Source organism: Scyliorhinus torazame, chromosome 21 (genome assembly GCF_047496885.1).
Source record: "Scyliorhinus torazame isolate Kashiwa2021f chromosome 21, sScyTor2.1, whole genome shotgun sequence".
Lineage (NCBI taxonomy): Eukaryota > Metazoa > Chordata > Chondrichthyes > Carcharhiniformes > Scyliorhinidae > Scyliorhinus > Scyliorhinus torazame.
The window spans coordinates 113,270,699-113,298,626 of record NC_092727.1 but is presented as its reverse complement, the minus strand read 5'-3'; the positions used below and the strand labels follow the sequence as shown (position 1 = coordinate 113,298,626).

The 27,928-nt window shown below is 43.9% G+C and overlaps 2 protein-coding genes across 2 annotated transcripts in view; one reads left to right on the top strand and one right to left on the bottom strand.

The window, feature by feature from the left end:
* becn1 (beclin 1, autophagy related) overlaps nt 1-24,139 on the bottom strand; it is a 30,464-nt gene extending 6,325 nt beyond the window's left edge. Inside the window, exons 1-9 of the mRNA XM_072487291.1 lie at nt 23,954-24,139; nt 22,553-22,681; nt 17,255-17,322; nt 15,529-15,587; nt 12,452-12,542; nt 9,827-9,963; nt 9,356-9,550; nt 8,635-8,781; nt 5,112-5,261 (exon numbers count right to left, since the gene is read on the bottom strand). Of these exons, the coding sequence (XP_072343392.1) occupies nt 5,112-5,261; nt 8,635-8,781; nt 9,356-9,550; nt 9,827-9,963; nt 12,452-12,542; nt 15,529-15,587; nt 17,255-17,322; nt 22,553-22,679 (974 nt within the window). The 5' untranslated portion in view covers nt 22,680-22,681; nt 23,954-24,139. The remainder of the gene's footprint in view (nt 1-5,111; nt 5,262-8,634; nt 8,782-9,355; nt 9,551-9,826; nt 9,964-12,451; nt 12,543-15,528; nt 15,588-17,254; nt 17,323-22,552; nt 22,682-23,953) is intronic.
* Nucleotides 24,140-24,203: 64 nt separating this feature from the next.
* Nucleotides 24,204-27,928, top strand: part of psme3 (proteasome activator subunit 3) — a 48,619-nt gene continuing 44,894 nt past the window's right edge. The window contains exon 1 of the mRNA XM_072487292.1: nt 24,204-24,348. Within this exon, the coding sequence (XP_072343393.1) occupies nt 24,307-24,348 (42 nt within the window). The 5' untranslated portion in view covers nt 24,204-24,306. The remainder of the gene's footprint in view (nt 24,349-27,928) is intronic.

The following is a 27,928-nucleotide window of genomic DNA, read 5'->3' as shown; positions in this document are numbered from 1 at the left end:
AATTTGTGGGATTACACCCGAGTGATGCCGTGGGAAACTTTACTAAGTTAAAGGTACTATGGAGGTACAAGTTGTTGTATTCTTGACTTTTTCCCTCATTTCATGGCATGTTTTATTTCTTTTGTCATAAGTCAGTCATGCTGTCAGAGAAAAGCTCAAAGCTCTACAAGAAAATGCTCAACAGTATTCACAACAGTGGATGGCCACTAGAATTTTGCTTGACTGCTATTCTCTTGAGAAACATAACTAATTATTCCATCCAAGCGCTTAGATTTTCCAATGCCCCGAGTGGACAACCTGCAGCGTCTAATCTGGAGTAAATAAATTGGAAGAATAATGCACAGTGCCAGGCCCACCCAGTATATCAACTTCAGGAGCACCAAGCCTCAACTTTGTAAGCACTGCTTTACTGAGTCCCACTGGCCACTTCAGCAGACTCCGACTAGCACGAAGAGTGGCTGGTTGGGAATTACATGCCTAGGGTTTTTCTGACCTTGGCTAGCCAAAGGCAGAAAGAAATTTGGAGATACACTCATTTATGTTACCACCTGCTGCACATTTTACTCGCAGATCTGCTCAGGGGAAACCTCCACTTAGGTTGGCAAATCAGAGAATCATGACCTCTGCCAGGTTTCTTGTCATTTCCACACATGCAGGGGCTGCTAGGTTCCTCCTAACCCCCTAGTTCAGTTGACAGTCACCTGCGCAGGCTCCTGGGCAGCTACAAGGCTCTGGCTCTATACCCTATGGCACATGTTCCCAAAGGCTGGGAAGTCCATTACCCATGGCTCTGGGCTATTTAATATATGGGAAATCTCAAGAACAGGAAGAAACTGGAGGTGTCCCAATCAAATGTGAGGTAGACAATCCAAACATAGTGAAATGGCACAATGGCCAACATATGGCAGGTTAATACCAAATGAATTATTAATAACCAGCCTTAACATGAATAAATCCTCAGTTAATTAATTACATTAAACATTGCTTAAGAAAAAATAATTATACAAATGGGGCTGTTGTTTCTCTCACCACACCTAGTCGTGCTCAAGCAGACTTTCGTCTGTTTCCATAGATAATTTTTCCTGGAACCAGGTGCTAGCCTGTCACCAGAGGCTTCTAGCTTGTCGGGGCGTCACCCCACATCAAGCATGGCTGATCAGGAGTAACTATTGCCACCTGCCGTTCTTACCATTCACATGCTGGAAGGATTTTGCAAGTTGATACTCAACCTGTTTGGCCATGTTATGAATGCACCTTCGTTGGGATGGGACTCAAACCCGGAGCTTCTGACTCAGAGGCAGGGATACTACCCACTGTGCCACAAGACCATCTGCAAATGGGGGTTGGTGGCAGAAAATGTATTGGGCCATAAGGGAGAAGTTGCTGAACACAGCGGGTCTGGTGGCCTGAAGTACATATGTTTTAATGCAAGAAGTATTACGGGTAAGGCAGATGAACTTAGAGCTTGGATTAGTACTTGGAACTATGATGTTGCCATTACAGAGACCTGGTTGAGGGAAGGGCAGGATTGGCAGCTAAACGTTCCAGGATTTAGATGTTTCAGGCGGGATAGAGGGGGATGTAAAAGGGGTGGTGGAGTTGCGCTACTGGTTAGGGAGAATATCACAGCTGTACTGCGGGAGGACACCTCAGAGGGCAGTGAGGCTATATGGGTAGAGATCAGGAATAAGAAGGGTGCAGTCACAATGTTGGGGGTTTACTACAGGCCTCCCAACAGCCAGCGGGAGATAGAGGAGCAGATAGGTAGACAGATTTTGAAAAAGAGTAAAAACAACAGGGTTGTGGTGATGGGAGACTTCAACTTCCCCAATATTGACTGGGACTCACTTAGTGCCAGGGGCTTAGACGGGGCGGAGTTTGTAAGGAGCATCCAGGAGGGCTTCTTAAAACAATATGTAGACAGTCCAACTAGGGAAGGGACGGTACTGGACCTGGTATTGGGGAATGAGCCCGGCCAGGTGGTAGAGGTTTCAGTAGGGGAGCATTTCGGAAACAGTGACCACAATTTAGTAAGTTTTAAAGTGCTGGTGGACAAGGATAAGAGTGGTCCTAGGATGAATGTGCTAAATTGGGGGAAGGCTAATTATAACAGTATTAGGCGGGAACTGAAGAACATAGATTGGGGGCGGATGTTTGAGGGCAAATCAACATCTGACATGTGGGAGGCTTTCAAGTGTCAGTTGAAAGGAATTCAGGACCGGCATGTTCCTGTGAGGAAGAAGGATAAATACGGCAATTTTCGGGAACCTCGGATAACGAGAGCTATTGTAGGCCTCGTCAAAAAGAAAAAGGAGGCATTTGTCAGGGCTAAAAGGCTGGGAACAGACGAAGCCTGTGTGGAATATAAGGAAAGTAGGAAGGAACTTAAGCAAGGAGTCAGGAGGGCTAGAAGGAGTCACAAAAAGTCATTGGCAAATAGGGTTAAGGAAAATCCCAAGGCTTTTTACACGTACATAAAAAGCAAGAGGGTAGCCAGGGAAAGGGTTGGCCCACTGAAGGATAGGCAAGGGAATCTATGTGTGGAGCCAGAGGAAATGGGTGAGGTACTAAATGAATACTTTGCATCAGTATTCACCAAAGAGAAGGAATTGGTAGATGTTGAGTCTGGAGAAGGGTGTGTAGATAGCCTGGGTCACATTGAGATCCAAAAAGACGAGGTGTTGGGTGTCTTAAAAAATATTAAGGTAGATAAGTCCCCAGAGCCTGATGGGATCTACCCCAGAATATTGAAGGAGGCTGGAGAGGAAATTGCTGAGGCCTTGACGGAAATCTTTGGATCCTCACTGTCTTCAGGTGATGTCCCGGAGGACTGGAGAATAGCCAATGTTGTTCCTCTGCTTAAGAAGGGTAGCAAGGATAATCCAGGGAACTACAGGCCGGTGAGCCTTACGTCAGTGGTAGGGAAATTACTGGAGAGAATTCTTCGAGACAGGATCTACTCCCATTTGGAAGCAAATGGACGTATTAGTGAGAGGCAGCATGGTTTTGTGAAGGGGAGGTCGTGTCTCACTAACTTGATAGAGTTTTTCGAGGAGGTCACTAAGATGATTGATGCAGGTAGGGCAGTGGATGTTGTCTATCTGGACTTCAGTAAGGCCTTTGACAAGGTCCCTCATGGTAGACTAGTACAAAAGGTGAAGTCACACGGGATCAGGGGTGAACTGGCAAGGTGGATACAGAACTGGCTAGGTCATAGAAGGCAGAGAGTAGCAATGGAAGGATGCTTTTCTAATTGGAGGACTGTGACCAGTGGTGTTCCACAGGGATCAGTGCTGGGACCTTTGCTGTTTGTAGTATATATAAATGATTTGGAGGAAAATGTAACTAGTCTGATTAGTAAGTTTGCAGACGACACAAAGGTTGGTGGAATTGCGGATAGCGATGAGGACTGTCAGAGGATACAGCAGGATTTCGATTGTTTGGAGACTTGGGCGGAGAGATGGCAGATGGAGTTTAATCCGGACAAATGTGAGATAATGCATTTTGGAAGGTCTAATGCAGGTAGGGAATATACAGTGAATGGTAGAACCCTCAAGAGTATTGAAAGTCAGAGAGATCTAGGAGTACAGGTCCACAGTTCACTGAAAGGGGCAACACAGGTGGAGAAGGTAGTCAAGAAGGCATACGGCATGCTTGCCTTCATTGGCCGGGGCATTGAGTATAAGAATTGGCAAGTCATGTTGCAGCTGTATAGAACCTTAGTTAGGCCACACTTGGAGTATAGTGTTCAATTCTGGTCGCCACACTACCAGAAGGATGTGGAGGCTTTAGAGAGGTTGCAGAAGAGATTTACCAGAATGTTGCCTGGTATGGAGGGCATTACCTATGAGGAGCGGTTGAATAAACTCGGTTTGTTCTCACTGGAGCGAAGGAGGTTGAGGGGCGACCTGATAGAGGTCTTCAAAATTATGAGGGGCATAGACAGAGTGGATAGTCAGAGGCTTTTCCCCAGGGTAGAGGGGTCAATTACTAGGGGGCATAGGTTTAAGGTGAGAGGGGCAAGGTTTAGAGTAGATGTATGAGGCAAGTTTTTTTTTTTTTTAAACAGAGGGTAGTGGGTGCCTGGAACTCGCTACCGGAGGAGGTGGTGGAAGCAGGGACGATAGTGACATTTAAGGGGCATCTTGACAAGTACATGAATAGGATGGGAATAGAGGGATACGGACCCAGGAAGTGTAGAAGATTGTAGTTTAGTCAGGCAGCATGGTCGGCACGGGCTTGGAGGGCCAAAGGGCCTGTTCCTGTGCTGTACATTTCTTTGTTCTTTGTTCAAACCACTAGTTTCAAGTCATAGAATTACAAGAGTTTAAAGTGCACCTACCTCCTTTAAGTAACTTAGTTTAACCTCCACTGGCTGGAGTTTCGTGGGACCTGCATTGAAGCAGCCCCCGAAGGCCATAAGCACAGTACAACACCAGAGGTCAAGCCCCCCTTTTTTTTTTGCTGAAAAGCAGGAAGGTTTAAAGAGCTCAGTGAAATTGATAGGCCAGGGAGAACATGTGTCCAGAAAAGTGGGTGGGATTTGGCTGATCGGCAAGTGTAGAGTCGGGGCAAGCCCATGTCGCTGGAGGTCGGGGCTCCGGAGTATGGAGGTGTCCGTTGTGGGGCTTGGTTTGAGTGGTTTAGTTCCGCTGAAGTTATTTCTTATTTCAGAATACCACTGGCAGAACATCTAAAGTTAGCGATTTAAATCACTGTCATGGTTCCCAGCATAGCACAATTGACCAGAGGAAGTTAGCGCTTCTGGACAATTATGGCATAAACCTTTACATGGGAACTTCCCAACAGGGATTCTCCACCCTTCCTTTTTCTCCTCACCTCAAATCCGACACGGAGGAGCCAGGAAATTATGGCCATTACTTTTTTAGAAAAGTGTGCCAAAGGAAAGATTCCATTTTCCGTGTTCCCCAATTTCCTTACCTCATACTTGAAATTCTTCATTCGGAATTAGACCTATTTAAATTGTTCACAATTTCAATAATTAATTGTTCTTCTGATATTTATGATTCCAATAAAAACAGGTCTCATTTCAAAATTCATCATTACACATTTCACAATACATACAAGCTAAACACTATTTCAAAATGTACCTTTGAAATCGGAGTTCCATCTTGTTGGCCAGCGAATGCAGTAGTAGCACAGTCTGCCCCCAAGCTGCATTGATTTCATTCCACTCCACAGGGACACTCGGTAGACGCCCTAGCCTGAAGTTATTAATGGTGCCAAACTGTCCACTATGCCTGAAATTCATTTTGCCCAGTAATGGAAAAACAAAACAATAAAAATATATCACAATTTATACGCATTCTAAATTCAGATATAATTAAGCCAGTTTTCAATACAAGTGCCATACAATTCAAATGCGTGAAGGAAGGGAAAATATTTGACAACATTGATTGTTAAAACGCTATAAATACGAATTATAATGCAAATTGAAAGAAAGATGTAACATTTTGTGTATGCACTTAAACTATGAATCTGTCTGTTGTCTTGTCCAACATCACGTTGAACCTGTCCGCAATAAAATATCAGCCAGTCTCACATGGTATTGCATGTAGAAAGTAAAAATCAAGTAAGTTTAGAAATTGAACAGTTGTATTACAGAATCACAGAATTGTTACGGTGCAAAAGGAGGCCATTTGGCCCAGCCTGTCTGCACCAGCTCTCCAACCGAACATCATGACCTAGTGCCATTCCCCTGCCGTTTCCCCATACCCCTGCACATTACTTGAATAGAAACAATCATCTGAAATGAAAGTTGCCATAGTCCCCAGAATACATCATAGGCTGCTCTCCCTTTTTGAGAGTTCACATGTGAGGCCAGGATACTTAACATGGAAGATCATAGTGCTGTTTTGCTTTGCCCTTTTGACTTGTAAGCCTGAAGATAAGATACATAGAGATAGCTGTCGTCATCACAGGTTATCACCCAGAAATTCGCTCCCACTGCTGTGCCCCAATAACTGTCCGGGTGAAGGTAAAAAGGCAGACCAGACTTTTTTCATGGTGTTTCATAAGATAAGGGAAAATCATGATTTTATGAGGTGGTAGGTTAATTTTGACCTGCCGGTTCTTGGACATATTACACCTAAACAGAAGAGCATCATATTCAACATGCTCCATCAAGTTTATGAATGTGCCTAGATAAGACTAGTAGGATATCATTGCATAGTATATTTCCATCATTCTCTACATCTAGGTCTTGATGATGGGCATTTGCAGTATAATGTGGATAAATGTGAGGTTATCTGCTTCAGTAGCAAAAATAGGAAGGCAGATTATTATTTGAATGGGTGTAAATTGAGCGAGGTGGATATTCAAGTGAGAGCTTGGTGTCTTTTGCATCAGTCACTGAAAGTAAGCGCACAGGTACAGCAGGCAATAAAGAAGCCAAAAGTATGTTGGCTTTCATAACAAAAGGACTTGAAGACAAATATGTTTAGGGCATTGGTGAGGACACACCTGGAACAGTGTGTGGAACAGTATGTGCAGTTTTGGTGTTCTTATGGAGGATGTTCTTGTTATGGAGAGTGCAGCGAAGGTTTGGCAGGCTGATTCCTGGGATGGTTGGACTGCCATACGAGGAGAGACTAAGTGGTTAGGATTATATTCATTAGAGTGGAGAAGAGTGAGGGGATCTCAGATCTCATTAGACAGGGTAGATTCAGAAAGAATGTTTCTGGTGGTGGGGGACTCCAGATTAGGGTTCATAGTTTAAGGATTATGGGTAAACCTTTCAGGATTGAGGCGAGGAGAGATTTCTTCACCCAGAGAGTGGTGAATCTGGAATTCACTACCACAAAAAATAGAGTAATTTCAAGTAATTGTGTAATTTCAAAAAGGAATTACATACAGTTCTTGGGGCTAAAGGGATATTGGGGGGGGGGGGGGGGGGGAAAGAGAGGCAGGGTATTGAACTTGATGATCAGCCATGATCACAATGAATGACGGAGCAGGCTCGAAGGGCCGAATGGCCTCCTCCTGCTTCTATTTTCTATGTATTTGCACAGTCACTTTTGGCAGGAAATAGAAGGGCTATACAGAGGAGCAGTAATTAAGTAGAGCAGGTTTTTGACCCACTTTGCATTCGTTCCCGCTTCATTCCTGTTGAAATACCAACACATGAAGGGTGGATTTCCATCCTTTAATTTGCATACATCGCATCATTCTGATATAAATAGATATTTATGTTCTCATTCAGGATCTGCGCATCAATGAATCGATGGTTCAAAACCTTCATGCTTACAAGATTCAAAACAAAGAAAACATAATAAATACAAATGGTTGTTGGGCTTTGAGAGATAAACTGCAAGGCTTGGGAGCTTTTAGGATTCTACAAGGCAGGGGTGTGATGGAATACTCTCCACTTGCCTTGCCTGGATGAAGGCAGCACCAACAACGCTCCAAAAGCTCAACACCATCCAGGACCAAGCAGTTTGCTTGATTGGCATCCTGTCCACCACCCTGAACGTTCACTCCCTCCAACACTGACGCACAGTGGCAGCAATGTGTACCATCAAAAGGTGCACTATAGCAACTCACCAAAGTTTCTTCGACAGGACCTTCCAAACCTGTGACCTCCATCACCTAGAAGGACAAGGGCAGTAGATGTAAGGGAACATCACTGCCTGCAAGTTCCCATCCTAGCCACACACCATCCTGACTTGGAACCATATCAGCATCCCTTCACTGTTGCTAGGTAAAAATCTTAGAACACCCTTTCTAATAGCATTGTGGGTGTACCTACACCACACAGACTGCAATGGTTCAAGCAGCAGCTCACAACCACCTCAAAGACAATTGGAGTTGGGGAATATATGCTGACCAGCCAGTGACGCCACATCTCATGAAAGAATTTTAAAAACAGGAGAGGCAGCCTTGCACTGCTGCATCAGTTGTCATTCGCATACTAACTATCCTTGTAGGAAAATGGCTGAAGATCCTTGCAGGAAAGAGGAGAGCATTTTATGCCATCACCTTGGGAGTATAATGTGGATAAACGTGAGGTTATCTGCTTCAGTAGCAAAAATAGGAAGGCAAATTATTATTTGAATGGGTGTCAATTGAGAGAGGTGGATATTCAAGTGAGACCTTGGTGTCTTGTGCATCAGTCACTGAAAGTAAGCGTGCATCCCAGAAATAAGTGATTATATTCCAATTGTTACAAATTTTGATTTGCTTTAGATTTCTTAAGTTTAGATGTGTTGGTCATTACCACAAGTTGTTTCAGCAATTTATATTCAAGTGTGTGCCCGTAATTTCCAACATCCATTTTGTGGATAACCCAGGAGCATAACCATTGTAGCCCCTTCGAAACCAGACTCCCCTTCTGCTCCAAAGTTCCTGAGTCTCTGGATGATCATTGAGGAAACCAAACATGCTGAAAGCCAAAACTGAATTAACAGCAAGGCTGAACCTGCTGCCTTGTCACAGTAATAGAGACTATTTTTCCTTGAACGCCACTAATGTACCTCGTAGACTGACACGATTCATTAAACCCAGGTCATTTAATTGTAGTCTGTGAAACATGGATAGTACAGGATATGCATGATTGGATGACAGCTGCAGCGTTTGTCAGTCGACTAAATACAGGTAAAGTGGACTAGTTCTTACCATATGTGGAACGTAGCATTGAAAACATTGGTTTTCTTGAGTTTGTCAAGCTGGATCTGAGCATATCTCATTTGATTGCCGACACTTGTTAACTCATCATCAAGCTCCAGTTGCTGTCTTTTGAATTCAGAGTATTCCCTCTGGTACCTTTAATATAAATAAGCATTGTGCTAAATGTACAAACTTAGAAAGGGTCACCTTCGGGTAATTGCCTTTCTTGGAACTTTACCACATTTTTATTGTAACAGATTTCTTTCATCTTAAGTTTATAGTAGGGTGCCAAAAACTCTTAAAATGCATTTGGCTGTGATGCTAAACCTAGATTTCAGGCTCAAACGAATAAAAAAAAACAAAAGAAAAGTGAGAATATAAAGATTCTTTTGTGCTGGTGCATGTAATGCGACAGGATAAAACACTCAAGTTCTAGAAGTTTCGCCAATACAGAATTTGGTTACTATATCTGAACTTATAAAAGACTAGAAATTAAATCATTCTTATACATGCCTCGGTATTTCAGGTTTGTTTTGAATTAGAAACTGGGCTGGGAGTCGCCTAGAATGCAACATATACCTGTTTTTTTCCTTCTGTAGCATTGGATTTAGCCAAGAATATAAAACCTTGCAATAAAGAGGAACTGTTTCACATATATTAGTGAGGAAAGCAATGAAGATCATGCACCAATTATAGAATTACTTTTACATTAAAAAACTTTTCTACTCACTGAGCTTCTTCTTGATTGAGTCGGTCTGTCTCTGACCTAACCTCGATCAAATCGTCCGCTACCTTCTTCCGTTTCATTTCCACATTTTCAAGTTCCTGGATTAAATAGTCTTCTTTGGAATTCAGTGCTTTTAGTTCTTCCAGCAGTTTCTCTTCGTCTTCCTCATTCATTTGTTCAAGTATCTCTAAACAGTTCCTGCAGCAGCACAGAAACAGTTAATCATTACATTTTACTAAGAACCAGACACAACTACGCAACCGCCTTTAGAAATTTAGTATTGAAACAGTTATTCTCAAACATTTTTTTAAAAAACACCATTATTTTCTAGGGTACATTCAACTGCTTTACAACATTGGAACTTTATAGCTTTAGTTCTGTTGATGAAGGTCCTGCATTCTCCAACTGGGATTGAACTCGATGATAAATCATACTTAATTTTGGAATTTAATAGATGTAACATTAATAACCTACTTGTAATTCTGACATTCATTTTCTGTGACATTCAGTTGCTGGTCCAACTGATCAAGCAATGTATCTGTACATTCTTCACACAGAGGATGGTCCACATCTGTCTGCCCAGACATGATGTCAAACAGATCACTGGTCACCTATTTAAAAACAAGTACCGACAGGATTTTAATAGCATATGCAATATTAACCTTGTGTCTAGCATATATTTCCCCGTAACACTGTTGATTTGGCAAAACAAAATGTTACTTATTCAGTAAGTTTGATAACACATTGTGCCCCGATATTGCTCCCATTTTTTCCTGTGGGTGGATAAGCAGAAAACAACTGAGCACATTACCTGTCCAAGCCAAGATGCTAAAATGGAGTGGGCCAGGTCATTAAAGTGACTAGGTTGCAAACACCCCACTTCATCCACAGCAAGGACGTGTCAGTAATTGAGGGCAGAAACAACTGTGGCCCTCATCATAGGACCAGGGAGATTTCTGGGCTGCTGTTGAAGAACAGCTGCCAGATGGCCTCCAGATCCAGAATTCCAGTGGTAGCTCAGGAAAAGCAGGCTACCTCCATTTGAGCTCTCCTTCAGATTTCTGACTGGCCCCCTTCGGTTTCCCTCCAAGCTGTGGCAGAGGAGAGTGTTGGACCTGACAGGTGAGCAGGGGGGCTTCACAAACAAATTGTCTTGGCCGCAAACCGTGGATAAGAAGCCAGCAGTCCAACATTTGCACCGAGCAGGGCGGCAGCTGTGGGGCGTCTCCCAGTGACAGGCCAAGGCTGCCATCTTTAAAGGGAACCACATGCAGCAAGGTAAATGTGCAGCTACCATGGACCAGATAGCAGGAGGAGAGCGTCTACACAGAATCTTCTATCACTAGGAAATATGGAGTGAAGCCTACACAAATACATGAAATAATCAGTTTTACATAGATTTTCATTATTTATATAATGCATTTATTATCTATTGATCTATAATACACACATTTTAATAATTATAGACCAAAATTTACTATGCTGCTTTGTTTTTTTTTTAAATTTAGAGTACCCAATTCACTTTTTCCAATTAAGGGACAATTTAGCGTGTTCAATCCACCTACCTTGCACATCTTTGGGTTGTGGGGGCGAAATCCACGCAAACACGGGGAGAATGTGCAAACTCCACACGAACAGTGACCCAGAGCCGGGATCGAATCTGGGACCTTGGCGCCGTGAGACTGCAGCGCTACCACTGCGCCACCGCGATGCCCTTATGCTGCTTTATTTTTGTTGGCATCTGGGGTCACATTAATTTTAGTGTTGAAATGGGGTGCTTCACAGTGCCAGGGATCCAGGTTCAATTTCCTGCTTGGTTCACGGTCTGTGCAGAGTCTGCACTTTTTCCCCCGTGTCTGTGTGGGTTTCATCCGAGTGCTCCGGTTTCCACCCACAAGTCCCGAAAGACGTGCTTGTTAGGTGAATTGGACATTCTGAATTCTCCCTCAGTGTATCGGACAGGTGCTGGAGTGTGGCGACTAGGGGATTTTAACAGTAACTTCATCGCAGACACTAATAAATATTATTACATTGGGACAGAGTTTGGGAAGTACTGAAGTATAGCCTGTACTCCTCTATTTTGAGAAAGCCTCAGAAATCCAGGGACAATGCTGGTTCCGTCCAGTTTCCCACCCCTTTGCCATCAAATAAATTATTGCTCCTCCAGCAACAAAGAGAATTATCAGAGCCATTGTGGATGACATGACAACACTCCCATGGTGCTGTATCCTTTGCCTCACCAGCTGCAAGGCCACAGGCCATCTAGTACATAAAAAGTACCACGTACACTGACTACAATTCAACAAAATACCACTTAAAAAAAAATAATATCCAGCTGCCTTCTCTGACCTTTATCATTTGGCTTCTGCCCAGGAGCAAGAAGTTCAATTTACAACTTTAAAAAAAAAAACATTTTTCAGAAAGTGAGTTGTCATTCCAAGTGACCCACAATGGCTTCAAAAATTGAATCGTCCAGAGTATAGTATTTGGAGAATGCTGATTTCCAGAGAAACGTCCCGCCGCCATTATCCATTGGTTGTCTCTTTAGATCACTTCTACCTGAATAGTGGTCTTAAAGGGGAAGGTGAGGTTATGTGGCTATCTGGGAGGATAAATATGTTCAGACCCCAGATTATCAGTGAGAAAAGCTTGGGAAATCAGCCTTAAGATCAAGTTCCCATTTGAAATCTGGCTACTGTTGAATTTTAAACAAATTAGGGTTAGGGTTAAATATACAAACCGTCTGAAATTAATTAAGCAATACAATACTGAGGACCTTGTCTGTGAATCAGTTAGAACAAAATTAAACTACTGAAAAATAGCCATCATATATTGAAAGTCTCAAATATAATAGCACTTCTTGCCAGTGTCACTCATTTCCTGTTACATTATTTCCATTCACCATCAGCAGCATTATGGGGGAATCTATTTATATATAAACACACATGCATTATGCAGAGTTGCAAATGTTTTTACTTACAGCAGACTTTCCTTATAGAACACATTGTCAAAAAGTGCAATTTTAAAACATTTACTATATTAAAGTGGGTAAACAGCAATTACTGTATATCTATCAGACTGAAGAACGTGCCAACCCACCTTTAGTCTTCGGCTTAGGTTTTCCATCGTGCCGCCATCAGAAGCTTCTCCGATTAGAGTGAAGCTATTAGCACTCTCGGTGGACAACATTCTACAAAAGATTAAAGTACTATAAACAATTCTCTGAAAGATCACAAAGCTCAGGAAAATCCGCCTGCTATTATAAATTACAGAATTAAGATGCAGTGTCGCTAAGTGAGAAAAATAAACCCGTAGCTTTCCATTGCGTCCACCTACAAACTCTATCTCGGGCAGTCCCTTGGGATCGAGGAGGACTTGGTTCCACTCCGATTCGATGGGTTTTATGCACGATCTGCAGTCTCTGCTGTAACTGGGGCAGATAGTGCTTGAAAGGTTGGGTAGACTGGTTGTTTGCAGTTTTATGGTGTTCCCTCCGATGCCTCAACTTCACCTCTGCACATTCCTGACAAAAGTCTTTCTATGTATTCAGTGCCTTCTCAAATGAACCTTCTCCATTGTAGTTGGTCACAAACCAGGGCATCCAGCGAGTCGGTAGCTTTTGGATGCTTTGAGGTCATCCCTAAAGCACCATTTCCACTGTCTTGCTGCAAGCGAGTTCTAAGTAGAGCAATTGCCTACAGGTAATCCAATAAACTTTACTAAATTAACCAGACAATTAAGGTCTTTGCAGAAAATATTTTTTAAAAAATGAAAAGTCTGTTTGATGATTTGAAATTATACTTTCCCAACTATTTGGCAATGCATTGTAAATTTACAATAAAATCTATGGATATTTACAAAGAAAGCAGGTTCTCGCTAGTGTATGGCTGGAGGAAGTAAGAACAAGGGAGGAGTAATTCTTTTTTTTCCCATGCCCCAATCCTCTTTTTCCCTGCCTGCTTTTGGTAGGATATAATTCCGATACGGTTTTTTAACAAAACAGATACTGTACTTCAAAGTAACGTGTATATGAAACAGTTTGAAATGCAAGATACAAGATGTAAATTAAAGTTCAATTGTGAACGAGAACAATGCATGTCATAAACAGGGCAGGAATAGGCTATTCAGGGCAAGAGTAGCCTGCTCTGCCACTCAATAAAATAATGAGTGATCTTCAATTCCCACCTGCCCACACTAACTCCATATCCCTTTGTTCCCATGTTCCAAAATCTGTCAATCTCAGTTTTGAATGTACTTAATATCGGAGCATCCACAGCTCTGTGGTGGAGAATTCTAAAGATCTCGCATGACTCTGTGCATGCCGAGTCTATGACCTCTAGACTTCCTTTTTTTTTTAAATAATTTTTTATTGGGTTTTTGAACAAAGTATATTTACCGTTATGTACACAGGATAAGAAACATACATATATATAAATATATATACACACACATGCAGAAGAGAGGGGCACACCCAAACATAGCAAAGAGAAGAAAATAGTAAATAGTAAAAAAAAACAATTAAAAAAATAAAATAGGATAACTGGTAGGGTATTGTGCTCAACAGCAGCAACTCTGTACAACTGGCAAAATTATTTACAACACATAAGTAGGCGACTGTTTGCGGGAGGGGGGATGGGGGACGGGACGGTGGTGGAGACCGGGGAGGTAAATATACATTCGGGTGGCGGAGAGACAATTACAGTGGGCAATACTCGAATGGGTTTGGTGTTGTTGTCGCTTCTCCCGGACGGATCTCGCTGCTGTCTCGCGCTCACCGCCACTTCTGCCGTTCCTCCCGTCTTTCGTCTTCATTCTCCTCGTTCCCTACTCCTGGAGATGCTCTGTTCGTTATTGTATCCCGTGCCTTCCTTCCGGCTCTCATTTCCCTATCTCTCCCCCACCTCCCTGATTCTCCTCTCTTGTTCCCTGTCTCTTCCCTCTCCCCTCCCCTCCACCCGTGGTTCGCCTTTCTTTCCTCGTAGGCTGAGCCCCCCCCCCAATGCCCCGGCTGCTCCCCCCTGATTCTTGGCTACCTGGCTATTCTTCCTCTCGTTCTGATCCCTAGCCTTTTGACTGTACATCCAGGAAGAACGCTTCAAACATCCTGTCAAGTCCCTGGAGCATTTGACCTGTTTCAATGAGATTATCTCGAATTCTCCTAAACTCAAGGGAGTGTACCCCCAGTCTACTCAACCTCCATATAATCTCCCAATCCACGATCAGTCTATGAGATTTTGCACTCCTTTTAAGGCCAGAGTGGCAAATCAACAACCATATCACCAAGTTCAGTCTTGTGTTTAGCCATATTCTCACTTCCACCAGAGGTCAGTGGTTTGCAATAACAAGTAAGCACCTTTCTTCATTCTAAATGGTGCAGAAAATAAATAACATTCCTATTGATACCTATCAAATTATGCATCAAACCTAGGACCTTTCTCACTTATACAGCTCAGCACCACAACATTACTCAATAAGACATCGTGGCTATTCTGAAAGTGACTATTATCAATAACAAATGTCAATTCAAATACTGGATAAAAGCAAATTACTGCGGATGCTGTAATCTGAAACCAAAAAAAAATGCTGGAAAATCTCGGCAGGTCTGGCAGCATCTGGAGGGAGAGAAAAGAGCTAATGTTTCAAGTCCAGATGACCCTTTGTCAGAGTAGGACTCGAAACGTTAGCTCGTGTCTCTCCCTACAGATGCTGGCAGACCTGCTGAGATTTTCCAGCATTTTCTTTTTGGTTTCAATTCAAATACTAGTAGTTTGTAAAGTCGTTATTTCACCACATTGCGGAGTAATGCACACCAACTCGCTCAATTGATTACTCTTCTTCTTCCTCCCCCCCCCCCCCCCCCCCCCCCCCCCCCCCAAGTTTAGTCTTTGGTCAAGAAGTCATATAGCAAGCTGGTTCTAGGCCAAATCGCATTCTTAAGCCGTAGCAAGAAGTGTTAAAGGCCAACCCATGCAACGTGACTTCTAATTTCCCTTCCCTTCTTGTGAAGTGCAAAGTTTCAATTCTTACTGCGTAGCACTACAGAGAAATTCTATCACTTTATTGCAGAGCACATGTAATACAAATTCATCAGTATTGCCTGATTGATTGTCCTTTTGAAGACAAAAGAAAAGTTTAACTTGATAAACTATTTGGGAAATTAAATCATGTATCCTTACCGAGCAGGCGGAATGTATTTTCTAGACACACCATCTGGCTTGTTTTCTATACAAGGTTCCTGAAAAATAAAGCAGCTTAATTTAAAATCAACTGTTGCATGTTTTCTACAATAATTTTTTTTTTTAAAAACGGAAACAATAATTGTGGAAATTTGATTCTTATAGAAGAAAGGTTGCAGTTGGATATCAGTGGGTTGAGTGAATAGGCAGAAATTTGGCAGATTGAGTATAATGTGGGAAAATGTGAAGTTTTTCACTTTAGCAGGAAGAATAAAGAACTTAAAACAGAGAATGGCTGCAGAATTGAGATGCAGAGGGATCTAGGACGTCTTGTGCACAAGTCACAAAATGTTAGTGTGCATGTACAGCAAATAATTATTAAGGCAAATGGAATGTTGTCCTTCATTACAAGAGGAATTGAACATATGTTATGCAAGACATTGGCAAGACTACACCATAAATACGGTGTGCAGTTTTGGTCTCCTTATTTCAGGACAGATGTAATTGCACTCGAGGTGGTTCAAACGTGTTTTACTAGATTGATACCTGGAATGAGCGGGTTGTCTTATGAGGAAAGGTTGGACAGATTGGACTTGTTTCCACTGGAGTTTAGAAGAATGAGGGGCGACTCGATTTAAGTATACAAGATGCTGGATGGTCTTGACAAGGTGGACGTAGAAAGGGTGTTTCCTCTTGTGGAGGAGTCAAGAAATAGGTGGCACAATTTTACAATTAGGGATCGATAAGGAGAAACCTCTTCTCTTAGAAGGGTGTGCGACTTTGGAACTCTGCCTCAGAAGGCAGGGGAGGTGGACTCACTGAATATTTTATTTAACGGTGGCAGTCGATTGATTCCCTCGCCTAACAAGAATGTAACATTAATTGGTGGCAGAAGGGAATGTGGGGTTTGAAACACAACATGACAGAACAGGCTTGAGGGGCAGAATGGCCTATTTCTGCTCCCATTTCGCATGTAAGTGGCACTAGAATAGTACCCTGAATTGTTGGGAGAAAATAACTATTTCGAAAGCTCCTTCTCACAACTCTGAATCATCTCATAGCACTTGCCAGATGAATTACTTTGAAATACAGTTATTGTTATGTAGCTGAACCTCTTTACACAAATGGAGATCCCAAAACTGGCTGAGTGATTCATTAATTTGTTCCAACGGTGTTAGTAGTGGGGGGAAAACATAGTCCAGAACAATCCCCTGTTCTTCTCCCCACAGCATCATGGGATCTTCAGCATTCAATTGTCATTTTTTAATTACATTTCCAACAACAATGCAGACCCTCGTTCTGTGTTCGATTTGACAAAACTGAGAATGCCACTTAAACTGCCGTTATTTTGAGTTTCTCTTTCTGCAAGTTTCCAGCTGCTTCATAACTTGAACTTGAAGCAAATCCCACCCACCCTTAGGTGAACCAATTTTCCCAAAAAACAAAGCAAGCACTGCATCTGGAAAGTGCAACGCAAACTTACTATTACTGGTTAAATCATAAAGCAGCTGCAAAACACGACTGCACCAAGACAATGAGGTTCCCAATGCGTACTATAAATGGTACAATCCATTAATTTACTGCCTACAACATTGCTCCCAGAACAGCATAACTGAACATGCTTCAGCAGCAACACTCAACATTCCAGAATATTGAACAAATAATAACTGGATGTGCAATACTCATATTATGAGATTTATTTATAGATATCTAGTTCAGTTCTTACCTCTGGTAGGCTCCCAGTCTCCACCCTGCCTTCTTCTGGTTTTACAGGAGTAACTGTAACTAAAGGAGCTGAAAAGGAAACAACATGACCGTTAAGACATTGGTGAGCCATATATTATCTAGTACTTGACTGATTAGAATAGATTGAAAAGAGGAATAAAAAGAGACAAAATATACTGAAAATCTTGCGTAAAGCTGATCAAATGCCTGAAAACCACTGATCTGAAGGCAGTGTTGATATGGTTATGGCCCATGCTTCAGTAGAGCAATTCATTCAGATGGTTTGTGAAACTTGTCAATAGACATTTCATGTAATGCTATTGCTGTCATGCTGCTCTGTCACACACCATTAAACATACCTACTTGTTACCCTTACCTCTTGATTCAAGACTTCCAGTTCTGACTCAAAGCTGCTAGCACTGTTCAGCACAGTAACATCGCCTGTCACTGAAATGCTTCTGTCAACTCCAAACCAAAGTTGATTATTTCAATGCCTTCTTTACCAAGTCCTATCTGAATTCTATCCCACACAAAGCCTCATTCACTCATCATCCTACATCAGTGGGTGGTATCTAATCTCAACACCCAAATTCTCATCCTTGTGTTTAAATCCTTCCCGTGGCTCAATATCCTCAGCTCTGTAGCCTTCTTCACTCCTCCCTGTACCCCTTTCCCCACCATTGTTTCAGTTGCCTAAGCCCTAACTCTAGAATTCTTTCCCTGAACCCATGCATCTACCTCTTGGGCTCCAAAATCCACACCTTTGACCACCCTTTTGACACGAATCTCCCTTTTGGTTCTTCAAGCACCTGGAGACATTTGTGTGTTAAGTTCTATCTTAATTTGTTGCTGTTACCAAGTGCATAGTATTATTTAGGGTGGTATTTTAAATAGACTTCCCAATTCAAGGCTGAAAGAACACCAAAGCTGATGTGGAAAGAACAAGAGTGTGGGTTTGAATTTAGGGAGAATTACTAGATCTCATAGCCCTCTCTTCCTTTCTCTCATTGTTTCCATCTCTAGTGGTCTCACAACCAGAAAACATTTCCCCCAATAATAATAATCCTTATTGTCACAAGTAGGCTTACATTAACACTGCAATGAAGTTACTGTGAAAAGCTCCTAGGCGCCACATTCCGGCACCTGTTCGGGTACACAGAGAGAGAATTCAGAATGTTCAATTCAGGTAACAGCACGTCTTTCGGGACTTGTGGGAGGAAACCGGAGCACCGGAGGAAACCCACACAGACACGGGGAGAATGTGCAGACTCCACACAGACAGTGACCCAAGCCCGGAATTGAACGTGGGACCCTGGAGCGGTGAAGCAACAGTGCTAACCACTGTGCTACTTCCATACCCAAAGATTAACCCATCACTGCTGCACATTATGCCTTCCCACTGCAGTCTGGCACAGTCTCCACATTTGTTATAACCCTAACTATACTTTGACCCTGTATCCCTTCGGCTCATTCCAGACATTCTCGCTCCTCCCATTGCATATCCTTGGATTGTCACCTTGCCGTAGTAGAGAAGCTTGAATGTACTGTTCATTCGGAGAGCAATGCCTTCAGGAGTCTTACCAACTCTAGGCTGTGTTACATATGATGGCAAGGTCACAGGAGGGAGAAACCAGACAAAGCGCAATCCAAAACTAGTCCTCAACAAATCAGGCAGAAAATACTTGTATGCTATCAACAGCTGCAATGGCGGATGAAGGCTGCAGCAGTAAGGAGATCCCCAGTCGTAGAGGTTCCCTTACCACTGGAACTGGACCTACCCTCTGTCAAGGACGGTTTGTCTGCTGATGTGCAACGACAAACCAACATTAAAAGATGTCCCGCACCAGGTGCCCACCTAGGGAAAACCATCACCCACCCCAAACAGACAAGTCCTGTGGCAATCGACAACCATCACCCACCCCAAACAGACAAGCCCTGTGGCAATCGACAAGAGGTGATGGGGACAGTGATGGGGACAGGACCGTGAGATCTGGAAGTCCCTAGCTTCGGGAAGGTGGTGGAGGTTACAACTTCTGGAGAGGAAAACCAGAGCATCAGCCCAGGATGCATGGAATTGGATTCGCCATTAAGAGCAAACCCGTCAATCAGGGTGGCAGGGTGGCTAGCACTGCTGCCTGGCGGCGCTGAGGAAGTTGGTTCGATCCCGGGTCATTGTACTTGTGGAGTTTGCACATTCTCCCAGTGTCTGCATAGGTCTCCTCCCACAATCGAAAGATGTGCAAGTTAGGTGGATTGGCCACACTAAATTGCCCTTTAATTGGAATTTTCTTTTAAAAACTCGTCAACTGACTCTCAGAACTCACTGTCGCCATCAACGAATGCCTCATGACCCCCCTCCATCTACATAATTGCCAAGAGCTAGCAGACAACAGTCATAGTGCCTACACCCCAACCCTTGATGCTAATGATGAGTCCAAAGTAGGCGTCCACTCCACTCACCATACTCTCCAACATTCCCAAGGAAGATAAGATCATCCTCCTTAAGTACTTCAATGTCAAGTGTTGGAAAGGACTCCCAACTCGGAAAAGGAAGGAGTTGGGAATTGCAACTCCAACGATGTTCTCCTGTTCGCCAAATGTGAGGAACACCTTTTGTCATCACTAACACTCTGTTTGACTTCATGGGAGTCATCCACAATCAAAGAATTGACACATGATCAATTTCATCACCATCCGACCCAGAGACCAAAAGATGTCACCAAAGCGATAACCAGTGCAGATGTCTGCTGGTCAGACCACTGGCTCATCCGTTCATATGTCCATAAAACTAAACCAGAACCAGCGGAAGATGAAGCGGCAGCTCAGGAAAAAAAAAAATCAATTTTGAGCAGCTCCAAAAGCCAAGCATGCTAGTGATGCCAACAATGTCGTCTCCAAAATATCCAAAGTGTTCATGCTAATGGCATGGAGGAAAACTGGAAAGAGCTGAAGGCAGCCATCACCTCAAGCTGTGAAGAAACCATCAGCTACAAGATCAGGAAACACCATGACAACATGAATGATCACATCAACCAAGACCTCATCAACAAGACCTCCATGCCTGACAGAATGACATGATGAGACAAAGAAGACAGCTCATCAATCAGCCATGGCAGAGGTACAAAGAAGAACTAAGGAAATCAAGAACCAATGATGGACTGAGAAAGCTAAGGAGCTACAGCTCCTCGCTGACAAGCATATATTGCCATGACCCTAGGCCTCAAACTGCCGTGGGGTACAAAACCATCTTGATACGGAGTAAACATCAGTCTTCAATGGACAGAACACTTCAAAGAACTCCTAAACTGTGATACATTCATAGGCGAGGACATGTTTGAAGAAATCCCTCAACTCCCCATCAAAGATGATCTTGGACGCCCACCAAGCGTGGATGAAGTTAAAGGAGCCAATAAACGCGTGAAGAATGGAAGAATGGAAAAGCCACAGGGGTTGATGGGATTTAAATTTGAGAAGAGAATAGATCACCCATCATCTCCATCAGCTGTTCCTGAATGTCTGGGACGGAGAAGAAATTCCTATCGACCTCAGGGATGTCGTCATCGCCAGCGTCTTTAAGAAAGGAGACAAAGCGGACTGTGGGAATTATCAAGAAATATCCCTACTCTCCATCGACGGGAATATCACCACCAAAATCCTCACTAGCCACCTTCTTCCAGTCTCTGAAGATATTCTTCTTGAAAGCCAGTGTGGCTTCCGACCAAACTGTGGAACAGCGGACATGATTTTCACTGCTCGACAACTTCCAAGAGAAATGTCATGAGCACCATCAACCGGTCTACATGACCTTCATCGATCTAACAAAGGCTTTTGACTCAGTCAATCGGGAAGTGCCATGGAAGACCCTGTCAAAGGCCAGCTGTCCAGATAAACTCATCAACATCCTCCTACTCCTCCACGACAAGATGTCGATGACAGTCTACACTGACTGAAATAAGACAGAAACCTTTGACGTCTAGCCTGGAGTCAAGCAGGGATGTGTCATCACCCATCCCTTTCTCCATCTTCATTGCCTGCATCCTTCACGTCATCAAGAACAAGTTTCCCAGTGGAGTGGACATCATCTATAGGATGGACGAATATCTTTACAAACTCAACAGATTGAAATCCAAGAAGAAAATGACACTGACATAGTTCGTGGATCTTCGGTATGCAGATGAAATCGCCATCGCCTTCTCTCAGAAGAGAATCTCCTTTGCGGAAGCAAACTGAAGAACACGTCTCCACTTCAAGCACAAAAAGATTCAAGTTCTTTACCAAGCCGCCCCAGGGCTCCCTCCAACAACAGAGAAACCCTACCAAATGTGGAACATTTCCCCTACCTGGGGAGCCAGCTATCATCTAAGGCTGACGTTGATGTGGAGATCCAACTTCATATCCAATCCGCGAGCATCTCTTTCAGATGCCTAAAGACAAGAGTCTTTGACGACTGCAACATTCGTGCTAACATCAAGATCCTTGTGTACAAGGCAGTTCCCCCCCCCAACTCTTCTATATGGCTCAGAAACCTGCACTACGCAGAGACACCACCTCAAGGCCCTAGAGCGGTATGACCAATGCGGTCGGAGATGGATTCTCAGCATCAGATGGGATGACAGGCATGGTAACATCAGCATCCTTGAACGAGCCAAGAGCACTAGCATAGAGGCCATGATCATCCGAAACTAACTCCGCTGTGCTGGCCATGTGCTTAGGATGTCCCCATCTCCTTTCTATTACAAGCCCCCAGTTTCAGTTCAACTCTACTTTCTCTCACCCAATCAACATAAAGTAAAAAACAGGCAGTGTCAATACACAAAAACACACCAGCAACATAGACATGTTAGTCACTAATATATCATACAATAACTTCCTATAACCAATAAAGTGGCCAACCAATTAGTACATTTTAAATTTAATAAATACATTTCTAACAGACCACTAAGCATTGTTAAATCTAGTCAAGCAATGTTTTTGTTTAGATAAAAGCATTTTGAAAGAACACAATGATTTTGATTTAGGGGTAAACATTGAAAAGAACATCAGGGTGAACTCCAGTATACTTCTTCCAAATAATTTCATGAGATCTATTGCATCAAATTAAGAGCAGATGGGGCTGTGGTTTAATGTCTCATCCAAATTATACCACCTTTGACATGCACCATTCACTCGCCACCATCAGATGTCAGTCATACATTTCTCTGGAGTGGAACATGAACCTACAACCTGCTGAATCAGATGCAAAAGTGCAAACAATTAAGCCACAGCCGATAATGAAATTGTAGTTGTTACAACTGCATACCTGTAAGTTCCTGAATTGTCACTCTATCCAAGACATTGAAGGATGTATCCAGCTTTAGAGGTTGACTACAGCGCTGGCATACAAAGCTCACTTGCATGGTGGAGCTCGACGACTTTGACCCCTCCATATCTATGCAAGAAGATGAGAGAGCATGGAATAACAGAAGATCATTTGGCCCATCAAAACCAGCCCTACCACAGACCCGATACAAATTTCCCCCATCATTGACCCTCCCTAACTAATTTAATTTATGGGAAGGTTCTACTTGAATTTTCCCTAAATACAGTCAACACCAGTGAACACTACAGATTAAGTAAGAAAACATAAAAAGGAAAAAAATACAGATGCTGTGAATTTCAAACGAAGTGTGGGAGACACTAAGCAGGTAAAGTAAATATTTGTATGGCAAATAAATCTCATTCTAGATGCTTCTTCAGATTGGAGATTGCAGATGCACAGCATCCAAAAACAAACAAAGCAAGAGAAAAAAGTGAATAAATCATATGCATACACACAGTAGAATGCCCGAAAATGGGCTGAAATGGAAAACAGAAGATGGTCAAATGATTGAAATTATATCAACATGAGCTAACAGGAGGCATATAGCAGGAAACACAAGACATTTTCTGACAGCATGAGTTACGTTGGGATGGAAACAATCAGAAACTGCAAATGCAGAGCAGCCATAATGTAGACCCACCCACGAGCATGATGTTCCAACAGAAGATCGTCATCCCTTCCCGCCCACAATACACAAGTCAACAATATAGGCAGTGGTTTCAAAATGCCTACAAAAGTAAGGTACAGTGCCTCACCCTTACACCCCCACTATTTAAGAGTTAAAAAGACAACAAATAATTGTTGCTGAAACTTTTAAAATATATGGGCGGCACAGTGGTTTGCTCTGCTGCTTCACAGCACCAGGGACTCGGGTTCAATTCCAGCCTTGGGTGACTGCGTGGAGTTTGCACGTTCTCCCCGTGCCAGCGTGGGTTTCCTCCGGATGCTGCTGTTTCCTCCCACAGTTCAAAGATGCGCAGGTTAGGTGGATTAGCCATGTTAAATTGCCCCTTATTGTCCAAAGATGTGCGGGTTAGGTGGGGTTACAGGGGTGGGTGTGTGTGGGGGTGTATGTGTGTGTGTGTGTGGGGGGGGGGGGGGGTGCATGTGGGTGTGGTGTGTGTGGGGGTGGGTGCATGTGGGTGTGGTGTGTGTGGGGGTGGGGGGGATATGTGTGTGGGGGGTATGTGGGTGTGTGGGGGGTATGTGGATGTGTGGGGGGTATGTGGGTGTGTATGTGGGGGGGGTATGTGTGGGGTGCGTGTGTGCCTCATGAAGACACTAGGCGCGACACGGCTGTGGGGGAAGCGCAGCTCACAGAGCCAGTAGCCACACACTCACCTCATGAGTTTCCTGAGCAGCCCGGCCAGGGGGTGGAGGGGCATGCGGCGGGCAGGCTGATGCTGAACAAGCCGCTCAGTCCAAGCACGTGTCTGGGTGAGCGGGCGGCTGATGGATGACAGCCTCTCTCCTCTCACCCTCTCTCTCTCTGATGATGTTGTTGTTCCTGTTCTATCCCCTCCCCACAGGCCGGAAATGAGACTGATACCGGAAATGAGGTCACTGCCGGAAATGAGGACACTTCCAGCCGCCTTGCGACATTGCTTTGCAACATTAAGGCAGCCAATGGGCGGCCGACTGACGTCAGGGCGCCGGGGCCGGGGGCGGCGGCGGCGGCGCTGATTCTTTGCAACATGTCGGGGCTGCTGAAAGTGGACAATGCGCTCAGGACCAAGGTAAGGCCCGGCCCGAAACAGGCGCTGCCCCCACCCCCCAGAATCCGGAGGGATCGGGATATTCTCCCCACTCCCCCCTTAAAAAAAAAAAAATCCCTTGTTTGAAAATCAGGCTTCCGACCCGCGGCTGCTTTATTTATAACCTCCGGATGTTTCCTCACGGGGTGGGGGAGGAGAGGGGGTTTAATGGGGGGTTAATTGGGGTTGCCCCCCAGACCCCGGTGATCCGCAGCCGGGCCCCTGGCTCTGCTCAGGCCCACATGTGGACGAGGCGGCCTGCAGCAGCCGTAGCTCCATGTGGGCTCTCAGCCCCGGCCCGGCATTGTCACTCCGGCTTTACAGCTGACCTGCAATAGACCGCGCCGTTATTATCCCTCCCTCCCCGCTCACTGCAAACAACCTGCTTATCGTCAACCAGCCACCTGTCCGTGGATCTAAACCTGGCTCTTTACCAGACACAGGCCTTGGGTAGTTTTGTCTGGGACAATTGGATAAAACGGGACCGGCCTCATTTTTTTTGTTGTTGCTGCTGTCCCTCAGGGTGGTCAATACACAATCGGTACTCGTGTCTTCCTAATATCATAGAATCACCGAATTTTCAGTGCAGAAGGAGGAATTCGGCCCATCGAGCCTGCACTGGCTCTTGGAAAGAACGCCCACACTCCATCCTGTCTCAGTAACCCCACCTGACCTTTTTGGGACAATTTAACATGGCCAATCCACCTGACCTGCACATCTTTGGACTGTGGGAGGCAACCGGAGGAATCCCTCGCAGACACACGGAGAACGTGCAGTCTCCGCACAGACAGTGACCCAAGCCGGGAATCGAACTGGGACCCTGGAGCTGTGAAGCAACTGTGTTAATCACTGTGCTACCTTCCCAGCTGTAAAACCTGCATCCATCACCCCACTTTCAGAAGTTTCCACAAACTAGCTCTCCAAACAATGCCTTCCGTGCCCCCCTCACCCCCATACTGCTCTGCTAGAACCCACTCTCATCTATCAAACCAGTGGTTGCATACACTCTATTTCCAAGCTCTCGGGGAATCTTCAATTTTGACTTCTTGCTAAGATGGTGTTTTTGCCTCTTATAATAAATAGTCCTGGTGAGTTTTATTGGTGCGTTTCAGTAACAACCTGCCTCTGATAGAGATATGACAGATAAATTTAACAAATGAAGTGACATGATGGTTAATGACTGCTGCCAGTTGATATCAGAGGCAAGATATTGAAGAGTACGGGATGTTTGAGTGGGTGCACAATGTAGACTAGGACAAGGATAAGTTAAGGATTAAGGTTTGTAAGACAGTTGGGGAGCCCAAAGCTAGGGCCCACTAATAGGCACAGTAAGAAGTCTTGCAACACCAGGCTAAAGTCCAACAAGTTTGTTTTGAATCACTAGCTTTCGGAGCACTGCTCCTTCCGGAATAAACCTGCTGGACTTTAACCTGGTGTTGTAAGACTTCTTACTGTGCTCACCCCAGTCCAACGCCGGCATCTCCACATCACCACTAATAGGCATTCACTAATAAATCCAATAAAAATTGAGGAGAAATTTGTTTACCCAGAGAGTAATCAGAATATGGAAATTGTTACTGTGTGGAGTAGTTATGAATAACAGAAAAAAGAAAGAAATGTTAAAGGAGTTGGATAACTCCATAGGGCCAGAAAGAAGCTTGTGTGGAGCATAAACACTAACAGATCAGTTTCATTGTCTGCTTCTGTGTTGTAAATTCTGTGTAATAATTCTATAACTTTAACAACTGTTAACTGCAAATAAATAATATCTGGTATCAAATATTTAACAGTAAATTTCTCTCCTTTACTTCCAATCTGTATAATGGCTAGCCCTGTAATCTATGCCATGGGTGTTAAAGCTTTCATGGTGATGTGGGTGTCACTAGCTAGGCCAGCATTTATTCCCCATGCCTAATTGCCCTTGAGATGGTGGTGTTGAGCTGCAGTCCATGTGGTGTAGGTACACCCACAGTGCTGTTGAAGGAGCCTTGGTGAGGTACTGTCTGGAGTAGTTGTGAATAGCTGACAAGAAAAGAAAATGCTGATGGGGTTAGATAAAATAGGGCTGGAAGGAGGCTTGTGTGGCGCATAAACAGACCAGTTGCATTGTCTGTTTCTACCCTGTAAATTCTGTGTAATAATTCAAAACATCGTGTAGATTGTATAAACTGCAGTCACTGCGCCAGCAGTGGATGTGGTGCCAGTCAAGTGGGCTGCTTTGACCTAGATGGTGTCGATCTCCTCAAGGGCAGCATGGCAGCACAGTCGTTAGCACAGTTGCTTCACACCTCCAGGGTCCCAGGTTTGATTCCCAGCGTGTCACTGTGCGGAGTCTGCACGTTCTCCCTATGTCTACGTGGGTTTCCTCCTGGTGCACCGGTTTCCTCCCACAGTCCAAACATGTGCAGGTTAGGTGTATTGGCCATGATAAATTGCTCTTGGTGTCCAAACAAAAGGTGAGGTGGGGTTACAGGGATAGGGTGGAGGTGTGAACTTAAGTAGGGTGCTCTTTTCAAGAGACGGTGCAGACTCAATGGGCGAATGGCCTCCTTCTGCACTGTAAATTCTATGATAACGTGTTGTTGGAGTTTCACTCATCCAGGAAGTGGAGAGTATTCCATCAAACTCCTGACTTGTGCCTTGTAGATGGTAAACAGGCTTTGGGGAGTCAAGAGGTGAGTTACTCTCTGCAGAATTTGCAGCCTTTGACCTACTCTCTCTATATGGCTAGTCTGGTTAGGTTTCTGGTCAATGGAAACCCCACAAGATTTTGAAATAAAGATGTGAAGCAGAGATGTTTCGGGGTCCATTGCATCATAAGGTTTAAGTTGGTCCTGGAAAAAGACGAGGAACAATCCAGATCAGAAAAAGCTAATTGGGGGAAGGTGAACTTTGATGGGATGAGATTGCATCCGAGTCTGAATCAAATGATGGCAGAAAAGACGGTGGCTGAAAAATGGGCCTCCATCAAAGAAAAAATATTACAGGCAATGTTAAGGTCTGTTCCCTTGAAGGGGAAAGGTGGGACAAATATATCCAGAGCACCCTGGATGATGGGTTAGATTGAAGTGAAGGTGAAAAGGAAAGAAATGAGCGGCCAACAGATGTCAGGTGGACTATAGAAGGACCAGAGGGGAAGTGAACAACTGATGAGGAATGCGAGGAGAGAGCATGAAAAGAGATGAGCAGTTAACATAAATGGGAATTAAAGAGTAGGGCGTAATGAGGGAGCAAAGGGGGGCTTACACGTGGAGTTGGGAGGTATTAAATGAGTATTTGACATCTGGCTTTACAAAAGAAGAAGATGCTATCCAGGCCAAGACGAGCGAGGCAGTAACAAGAATTTAAAATTGAGATGGAGACGGATTAGAAAGGCTACCTTCACTTAAAATCGATACACTACCAGATAAGATGCATCCAATGGTTCGGAGGGAAGTGAGTGGGAATTGCAGTAGTGATAATCTTCCAATTTTCCTCAGGCACAGGGGTGGTGCCAGAGGACTGAAGAATTGCGGATGTTACGTCCTTGTTCAAAAAGAAGCTTGAAGCTGGCAATACAGGC